We start from the raw sequence: 10,559 nt of genomic DNA on the forward strand, positions 1-10,559 counted from the left end.
ACACACACACACACACACACACACACACACACACACACACATCGGTGATTACCAGGAAAGAAGGCGAGGGGGAGGATTCACTTGGGGTTTTTGGCCTGGGGGGTTGACTCTGGGTGCAATGAGCACAGCTTCCCAAACGTAAGTGATGTGGTGATGTGAAGATGCCACTAAGAAGAGCACATGGACACAGGGTGTGTGAGCTAAAGAATGTGACGCACACAATTGGCAGCGACAACCAAAAACTAAGTATAGAGTCACGTATGTAGGTGTATCAGCATTATGGGTCTGGGTAGGTACCGGTGTGCACAGATTGTGCAGAGAAGTGGCTGTGTACATGTACATATAGAGGTGTACAACTATATATATTCAGAAAAGGCCACGGTTAGAGATTCTTCTCCGACACAACCAAATACCTTGGGAGAACAGTTTTCTTTCACAAGACAACTGAGTCTATTGAGACTATAAAGTGTACATTCTGCATCCTTCTGCTGTGAGTGGCATCTGGGGTCTTAAAAGCATGTGGCCAGCTATTTAAGACACAACTATAGGTCTGTACACATGAGGAGCAAAAGGAAAAAAAAAACACCATTATCAGAAAAGAAATTAGTCTACAGGTCTAAGAGCCTATAGAAGCCACAGTCTGTTTCCCTGAGACCAGAAGAACTAGATGGTGCCCAGCTACCACTACCAACAATTCTGATCAGGGTCACATTAGAAGTACCCAGATAAAAGAAGAAAAAAATGCAGAACAGAACTCAAAGTCTTAAAAAGCACAAATTTATTGGACCAGTTTAAACTTGAACACAAGGTTGCTGTTTAGCAAAATAACAGATTGGCACCGAAAATAAAGGACATTACTGTAAAGTAAGAAGCTTGATTTAAAAAGCCATCTATATGAGACCAAAAGGTCAATAATTACTCTAAGGCAAACAGGAGAAGACAAGGCTACAGGGCAGCTAGAGCAAGGAAACAGGAACAACCAGATGTGACTAAGGAGAATACGGACACACTGTGAAAATATCACTGGATAATTTGTGTAGGAATTGTCAAATGGGAGTCTAATTTGTATGTAAACGTCCAGTAAAAGTACAATGTTTTTGTTTGCGTTTTGTGTTTAAGCACGAGAGAGAGTCTAGTCAGCCTTGGCTTTACTTGGTGGTAGAAGGCATCAGAAAAGTGATCCAGGGAGAGAGGAAGTTTCCAGTTACAGTGTGTACCTCTCATAAAGGCCGAAGAGGCAGCTCTCCCTGAGTGGGCACAAAGCAACAGGGAACTAAGGCCTGACAGATCCTGAGATCTAAAGACATGTGGTCAGGGAAGCATTCCCATTTATATCAACTCTTTCAAATATGCATCAGGATTTTCGGACCACTATATCCGACGGCCATAATTTAGTGTAATGTATTCCTACACAGAGTGTCGTAAAAGATGAGGAGCAAAGAAAATAGTCTCTCTCTCTCCTTTTTTTTTGGCAAGGGGACATTAGTATGAAATGCCAACTTGAGGCCTGCCTGGACCTCGGTTTCTCTCTGCTTGAGCCTGGCTGTTTTCTAGACATTTATGTCGATGCAGTGTGAGCAAACCCACCTTTACTCACATACATGAATGCTGTGTGTCATGAGTGCACAATATCTCAAACAAACTGCAAGAAGACCAAAGGGACTTCCATGGAGGATCCCAAGCAGACACGTGCTTTCTACACATCAGCACCAAAAGTTCTGAAAGCTGGAAAAACAGAAAGAGCAAAGTATCTGATGTTTTAAAAAGAATGCCTTCTCCCAGGCTACAGAGGTGAAAATCTCCGGGGCTCTTACTTGGTTTTTCACTCCAAGAGTTACCCTGAGTCAGCCCCACAGCTCTGGGCAGTTCTGGGCAGGGCTGCCCCAAGAGGGCTCCGCACCAAGTGGGAGTCACTGCTTAAGCAGAGGGTACAAGAGGCAAATGATGCTGGAGAAAAAGTTGTGGCAGAACGAGCTGCTGTTCATTAACAACCAGAACAAAAGACCAGCAGACAATACACTGTTAATCCTAGCAGCCACCAGAAGACTATAAATTGCCAAAGCAAGATACCAACATTTCTCAGTCCTGCTTTTTCCTGCCAGAATTAGATTGAAGATGATTCTAAGTCCCTCACCCCCTGTCCACCCAAGTCTTTAAAACATACATTACGGAATCTTTTGAAGTTCAAACCCTGAAAGATTTATGCCCTAAAATGGATTAGAGAAAAACACTGCCCTGAAACACAACGCCACGGGGCTAGAGTTGACAGGTACGCTTTTTCATTCGTGCGGAAAGGGCCAGAACGTGGGCTTTGTAGTCAGACACACTTGCGCTCACGCCTTTCTCTGACACTTATTAACTTTGTCCCCGGACCTTGTGAGCCTCTGCTTCTTCATCTGTAAAATGGGAAGATCACCTCCTAGCTCACAGGATTTCTGTTAGGAGCTAAACAAAAAAGCATATACATAACAAGCATATAACATAATGTCCTGTTGTCGGTGTTAACCCCACAGCACCACGTCAGGGCTTCTTCTATGGCCACGACCATTCAAAGGGGATAAATACCAATGTTCTCCACATTAAAAAAGGAGGTTCTATCAGGTCATAGCCAATGAATGCTTCTGTGTGGGCGTGGCCTTCTGAGGATTCTGGGAACTCCTGTCTTCTTCCCTGGAGGCGGGACACACAGTCTCTGTTTCACCTTCCTGTTGACAAGTCGCATGAAGCTATGCTAATGGCAGCCAGAGTCCTGGAACTAGAAGAGCCACATGGAGAGTCACACCAGCGCTGGGCTGCTTCCACAAGACTTTCCACCCACAGGCCTATGGTCTTCCTGCATCCGCATGATTGCATGTGCCCCGGAGTCTGAAGAGGAGTTTATAGACTGGTATCAGACATGGAGCTAATGTCGGACTTATGGACTTGATCTTGACTGGGCTGGGATGTTTTCTTAATATACAATTACTCTTGGGGGGAAAAAAAGTCTCTTTTTTATGAAAGTACTTTGAGGAGTGCAATAGAATGACAGATACCTGCCTTTTAGATGCCATATATACTCACGTATAAGCCGAGTTGCTTCAGCACATTTTTAATGCAGTTTTTGTGGTAAAATTAGGTGCCTCGGCTGGTATTCGGGTCGGCTTATACTCAAGTAAATATGGTATATTAAACTTCAGATAACATCCTGGAACTCAGATAATTGTTTCCTTCTACAAAGGATACTGCATTCAGCAAGGGGTGGGCCTAAACCATTTAAGGAGAGCCTAATCGTTCAGAAACCCCAAGTACAGGTACATCAAGTGGGAGTCACTGTTCAGGCCATCTTGCATCTTTCTAAGGTTTGGGCCTGATCATGTCACAAAGCTTTTAAAACTATCTAATGATGTGTTAAGTAGTGCCTGAGGTCTTAAAAACTTGTTGCAGTCATTTAAGGTACAATTATCGGTCTCTACTTGTCTGGAGCCAAAAAAAGGATGAAGGAAACCAAAGATTCAAGGAAGACCCCACACCATGGAACTGATAACCCACCAACAAAACCATTGCTTCTTTTAACCGGGAGCAGTAAACTAGATGGTGTCTGGCTAGCACTACCAACGGGTCTGACCAGGAATATAGTAGAAGATCCCGGATAGAATGAGAGAAATGTAAAACAAAATGAAAATTTCTGTTGAAAGGCCAGATTTAACAAGTCACTGGGGATTCAGGACCATAGTCTTAGGGGACAACAAGGTCAATTATCATATCATAGCTCAAAGACGAAGTTCTACACCCTAATTTGGTGTGCAGGGGGCCAGGCTCTTAAAGGCTCATAAGCATCCATTTAAGATACAACCATTGGTCTCTCAACATCCCAAAGAAAGAGCAGTGATGAAAATTGAAAGATACATTGGCAACAATCAGTCCAAAGAATTAATGAACCATGAACCAGCAGTCTCCACAACCCTGACACCAGAGGACTAGATGCCGCCTGCGAGCACCAAGGGCTCTGAAAAAGGATCAGAGTAGAATGTTCTGGATAAAGCGGCAAGGAGCTCAGGTGGTGCTGTCAAGTAATCATTGGCCTGCTAACTACAAGGCCAGCAGTTCAAACCCACCAGCCACTCCATGGGAGAAAGATGAGGCTATCTGCTCCCATAAAGATTTACAGCTTTGGGAACCCCACACAGGGGTGCTATGAGTCAATCAATTCAATGGCAGTGGTCTGGTCAGTTGATCAACTCCACTCAAATCACTGCCATCAAATTCATTTTGACTCACAGCAACCCTATTGGACAGTGTAGACCTGCTCCTGGAGGCTTCCAAAACGTGGATCTTCACAGGAGTAGAAAGCCTTGGCTTTCTCCCATGGAGCAGCTGGTGGTTTCTAACTGCTGACCTTGCCATTAGCAACCCAATGTGGGAGGAAAATGTGGAATAGAACTTAAAATTATAAAAAAGACTGGGCGTACTGGTCGGATAGAGACTGAAGGGAACCCCAAGACTACGGACCTATCCTTCAGTTCTGGAACTTATTAGAATAATCAACCATTTAAGATCAAGAGGGCAGCATTTACCCAAGGACAATGTCCAGAGTTGAGAAAGGAGGAATGCTAAAAGGAGACATGAGAACGAAGTGGGGTAGGTGGTGGTAAATGGGGACTGAAATGGATGAGTTGAATCAGAATGTCTATGAAATGATGAATGTAAAACTATGATCCACTCTGTAAATCTTCAGATAATTCACAACAAAGTTTTAAAAAATAATAATAAGGCTAGAATTACTGGACCAACAGAGACCAGAGGGACTCCCGAGACAATTGATCCTCTTAGCCATCCTCTGAACTTGGTACTAAGGATACTTCTGGAGGTCACCTTTCAGCCAACTAACAGATTAGTTTATAAAGCCAACAACATCACCCATGGGTAATATGCTGCCTTAAACGTTCAACTACATTATACCACATGGTCAACAATTTACCAAACAGCTAAGATGAGACGATGAAGGAAAGGGAAGCTAAATCAACAGAAATAGAGCAAACAGAATGGAAATGAGAAAGCTGACACATTGTAAAAGTTGTAAACAATGTCAACGAACAATTTATTGTGTCAACTTTCACCCAAAATGCAGTAAAATGGTTAAAAAAAACCTTTACTGCACAGTTCTTCTTAATATGATTGAATAATTGAATTGTATGATACGTGAAGTATCTGCCAATAAAACTACTTTTCTAAATAAGCTTTACAAGGTGCTCCTTGGCCTTTAGGACAAAATCTACAGTAAGAGCCGATCTAAGCCCAACCTTCATCTTCCAAAGACCTTCCCACACAGCCCACTGCGCCAGAAAAAACAAACTTGCCAGCCATCAAACTGACTCTGACTCACAGCTACCTATAGGATAGCATAGAACGCCCCACAGGGTTTCGGTGACTGTGAATCTTGACAGAAACAAAATGCCACATCGTTCTCCCACAGAGCAGCTAGGTGGTGTGAACGACAGTGGAGCACTTTAACCAGAGCACCGTCAAGGTTTCTATGCTGATCCCAGCCATGCTGGGCTTATCTCTAGTTAGTTCTGGGCAGGGCTGCTCAGACGGGGGATCCAAATCAAGAAAGAGCCACTGCTTAAGCAGTGAGTATAGACGCCAGGCAAGGCAAAACCTCCAAGCCCTTCCCCCATCACACACTGCACCTCACCTGCATCCATTAGCAAAGTGAGTCTTTCTACTTTTGCCCTGTGTGCCCAGAGCGCTCATAGATCTCCTAGTTGATGGGGCAGTGTTCTTCCCCAAGCTCTGCGGCAGGGTCCTAGAGAGGAGGGAAAGAATCAACGTGCCTTGTTGCTGACTGCACAACCTATGCTGTTTTCTGCCCATCAGGTCCAAGAAGAAGGTTCTCTGCTCACTACAGCCAGTCAGCTCAGGAGCAGGCACTCGAGCCTACTGCATGCCTGCCACACACCAGGCTCTGCTCCAAGCACGGGAACACACTGGTGACTCGACAGACCCTGATCCTGCTCTGTTCTCAGGGGAGCATGCCAGGGAGAAGGACTAGAAAGGAAGGAAAACGAGCATGAAAAAGGGTCAAGGAAGGGCAACAAATGTACATATGTGCTTGACACAATGGATGTGTGTATGGATTGTGATAAGAATGGTACGAGCCCCCAATAAAATGATTTAAAAAAAAGAAAAAGGGTCAAGGGAGAGCGGAGGAACACAACCTACATACATATAGGTCGGTCAGGGAAGGCCGGTCTGGCAACTTCAATGGGAAGTGAGAGCTCCTTCCCAAACAACCAACTCAGCAAGTACCAAACCCGGAAGGAAGCAACTGCTTGGTGCATTCAAGCAACAGAAAAGAGCCAGTGTGGACAGAGGACCCCTGTGGAGGAGGCTTAGAGAGGAAAGTGGCAGTAAGAAGGTGCAAGGTTCTGCGGCTATAAGGAGGAGGCTGGGTTGTACTCTGTCTACAACAGGAAGCTAATGGAGAGTCTCTAAGCAGACAGCTGGCGCGTTCTGATGAACATTCAAAAAAGTTTTACTCAGACAACTGTGCGGAACACGTGGAGGAGAGCAATCAGGCAGGAGGTGCCATGGGCCAGGCCTATGTTCATGTCATTTCAAAAGTCAAAGGTGCCCACACAGTTATGGAGCAACAGGATAACTAAAGCCATGACGTGGATTCAAGAGAGGGAGAGCAGGGCGAGCCTCCCAGCCCAGCCCAAGGCCCTTTGCTTTCCAAACACCAGTCTCTTCCCTCTGGTTCCCAGCAACCGAAGCCAGTACAGGCGCTCACTTGGGAGACCAGGCCTACAAAAGAAAAAGTCAACTTTTCTCCTCATTTCCCTGAAAAGGAAGCTGGGACTCGGATCTATTTAATTAAGCAAAGATACACAAAGTCTGAAAGAGCCTGGTGCCACTGTGGGTGGCACCGTAGTAACCATAAAACTGGCAGTTCAGACCCACCGGCCACTCCCGTAAAGAGTTCATCTCAGAAACCTTGTAAGGTCTCTATGAGTTGGACTCAACTTGCTAACAGTGCGCTATAGCAAGTTTGGATTCTGCTAGGCCAATGTACACAGCCACTTAGAGCCTCGTCAAAAGTTAAAGAATGTCTCCTTACTCAAGAGGCAAGAAAATAAGAAGAGCCACAAAGTACACTCAAGAATATAAAAATTCCTCTTTTTTTCCAATCCAAGAACCTGCCAAGCAATTAGGGGTACAATAATCTGGCTATGTAGGACAGGTTGGTATTAGAACATGTTTTGGTCACAGGACGTTTCTCTACAATTGTTCATACTGGAATGGGGCTTGTTGGGGAGCTTCCATGACGTGGCCTACGAAGGAGTGGAACGAGCTCTAGCTTGGGGCCAGGCAGCCTGTCTATTCCACTGACAGCTGTGTGACTCAAGGCAAGATACGCAGGCAGGGCTTCCTCAAGGATTCAAGGATAACTCCCACACCGCTTGCAGGGCTTGAGGGAATGGCAAGCAGGCAAGGAAAAGCCAACTCAATAAACAGCTTATTACTATTAACTGCCAGTGTGGGGAAGGGTCAGAATTCAGTTCAAAGGTCAGATAGTTCACAGAAGGTGAAGCCAGCCCAAGCCCAGTTCTGTGTGACTCAGAAAATATGTCTTCTAGGGGGAGGAACAGCAGAAACGTGGGTGAAGGGAGACAGCGGTTAGTGTAAGATATGAGAACACTAATAATTTATAATTTATGAAGGGTCACAAGGGGGGGGCGCGCTGATACCAAGGGCTCAAATAGAAAGTAAATGTTTAGAAAATGATGATGGCAACATATGTACAAATATGCTTGATACAATTGATTTATGGAATGTTATGAGTTGTAAGAGCCCCCAATAAAATTATTTTAAAAACAAAAAAGTCATTGAACAAAAAAATAAATATGTCACCACTCACCTACACCATTTAATTAAAAAAAACAAACAAACAACAATTTGTCTTTTTAATCTGCTCTTTCTACCCCCAACCTAGACTGGTTCAGAGTGCATATCCCAAGACGTATTTTAATGTGAACCAAATAGAATTCAGTTGTAAAGGAAGAGGAAAAAGGGAAAACAAATTAGGTGTCCCTTAATATTCATCTGATGATTAAAACATGAACTGAGTAGAAGACAAGGCAGGGTGATCTTGTGCAAGTCCCTTCATTTCACTGCTGTAAGCTTCAGTTTCCTCTACTGCAAAGTGAGGGAAATGATCCTGAATTACCTCCAGCATGGAGCAGGTGGGAAGAAACCAAGATGAGAGTACAGTGAACCCTCGCCACTTCACGCTTCAACTTCCGCGGCTTCACTCTATCGCGGTTTTTGTGTAACAGCGCGTGCTCTGTCATTACTGCCACTGATCGGCTCATACTGTACACGCTTGATGCCATAAATAATATAATAAATAATAAATGATAATTGTAACGTCCAAAATGTTTTACTGTATTTTCCCTTTTTCGTTTAATAAATTGGGTAATATGAGTGTAATGGTGACTAAAGGGTGTTTTTTCATGTCCTCTATGCTCTAACTACGAAAATATTTGATGTACAAATAAGGAATCCTACTTCGCGGAATTTCATTTATCACAGTAGGGTCTAGAACCGATTAATGGCAATAAACGAGGGTTCACTGTACTTGAACTCAGCACTACAGGCAGGGCCTTGAATGCCCAAACCACCAATGAGGCCACCTACCATCAGATTAATAAAACCACACACCCAGTGAAGGGGTTTCAAAAAGTTCTTGGGAAAATCCCATTATCATTTAACTCCATTTTCCCATAAACTTTCTTACAGTCCCCTTGTATACCTGTTGAGTGTATCAAATATCACTGGGAAGAAACTCATGACACTGGAAACAAGGAGGGGAACCAAGCCCTAAGGAGCAGCAATGAGATGGTGATTTCTTTCAGATATGCGCCTATTTGCACATGTATTTGTGTATCCTTAAAAAAAAATTTTATAATGCTAACTTTTTGTCCACAAATTTAAGTGTAGCTAATTGGGTATGGAAATTTCACATAGGGAAAAGGGTGATTTCCTCTGGAGAGGGGAAAGAGTCCAGATATTAAAAGGTGATTAGGGGATTTTTGCATTCTTTGAAATGTTCTATTCTTTCCCAAGTAGAAAGTATTCATGGATTATCTAAATGATTAAAAATTGAATGGTACAACTTCTTAAGTGTGCACGTAGGCAGTACTCATCATGAAGGAGCCCCAGTGGAACTGTGGGATAGTAATGGATGGCTAAGTAAAAGGTCAGGGTTCAAACCCACCAGCAGATCTTTCAGAGAAAGATAAGGCTACCTACTCCCATAAACATTTAGAGTCTTAGAACTCCTGTATAGGGTCACTATGAATCAGAATCAGCTCAATGGCAGTGGGTTTGGTTTTTTTTCCATCATGATGGCAAACACACATGTCCTTGCAAGTTTATTTTAGGAGCTTACTAGCAAGCACCCCAAAGACTTCTATTCTGGAATATACACTGCAGCACTGTGCGCAAAAACCGAAAGAGACATAAATGTGCATTAGGGGATGACGCTAAGAACTTCGGTGCACCTGACCCACGCTCATATGCATCTGAAAGTTGGGGGCTGAGTAAGGAAGAAGAACCAGTGCGTTTGAATCAGGTTGCTGGTGAGGAATATGGAAAGTACCACGGGCTGTCAATAGATCAAACAAATCTATCTTGGGAGAAGGGCGGCCTGAATGCTCCCTAGAAGCAAGGATGGCGAGGCTTTGCCTCGAGTACGTGGGTCATGTGGTCAGGAGAGATGAGTCCCTGGCGAAGAGCATCGTGCTAGGTAAACCCCCACAAGAAGGTTTGGCAATGTGCTCAAAGGTAACAATCTTAGGGTTGGTGCAGGGCTGGTTTTGTTCTCTTGTACCTAAGGCTACTATGAATTGGCACCTGCCAACAGTTAAGAAAACTTTGGCACAAACGTAGAAGGGAAGTGGATGGGATGTTCACAGATACAGATGCGGCACACTTTCCTAGACATAGTGTTAACGTGAAATAATGTAGTCACCGTTTTGTAAAAAGCAAACGAGGAGGCCTATCACATGGACAGAGCTAGTCTTTAGAGGTGGCCTTTTCCTGAAATTAATGTGCAAGAAACGGAAAACGGCGCTTGACTCTGGAAGCAGAAACCAGGAGCCCAAAGGATGGTGCGTGCAAACTTCTTTCGACTTTTTACACAGAACCTGTGTGTGGTCTTGGAGTGTTCTTCACTTGTTCACGTGTCACGGCTCCTTTCAGGAGCGCACCGGGCACTTTCACCCTGCTCGGCGGGGGTGGTGGGCGGGGCACGCTTGCAGCGAACTCTGAATCTGCATCCCAACGCCTCCGTTCCCGGGCCAGGGGCGGACCCCGTGCGCCACTCGGGGACTCGTCAGGCCCCTCGGAGAAGTGGGGCGACCCCTCCCAGCCCTGGGCCAGCGGAGCAGCGCTCTCCCCACGCCCTGGGGCCTGGCGCCCGCCCAGCCCGCGCTCACCGCCGATGATGGTCCGTATGAGGGAGGCGTGCCCGGGGCAGTCGACCAACGTGACCTGGAGCTGCGGCTCCTCCGCGA

General features: G+C 44.9%; 1 protein-coding gene across 1 annotated transcript in view; it reads right to left on the reverse strand.

The window, feature by feature from the left end:
• Window positions 1-10,559, reverse strand: part of EEFSEC (eukaryotic elongation factor, selenocysteine-tRNA specific) — a 315,381-nt gene that overhangs the window by 303,987 nt on the left and 835 nt on the right. The window contains exon 2 of the mRNA XM_030885558.2: window positions 10,482-10,548. Coding sequence (XP_030741418.2) covers window positions 10,482-10,548 — 67 coding nt within the window. The remainder of the gene's footprint in view (window positions 1-10,481; window positions 10,549-10,559) is intronic.

Source organism: Echinops telfairi, unplaced genomic scaffold (genome assembly GCF_000313985.2).
Source record: "Echinops telfairi isolate 266 unplaced genomic scaffold, ASM31398v2 ScPeMD7_31;HRSCAF=116, whole genome shotgun sequence".
Classification (NCBI taxonomy): Eukaryota; Metazoa; Chordata; class Mammalia; order Afrosoricida; family Tenrecidae; genus Echinops; species Echinops telfairi.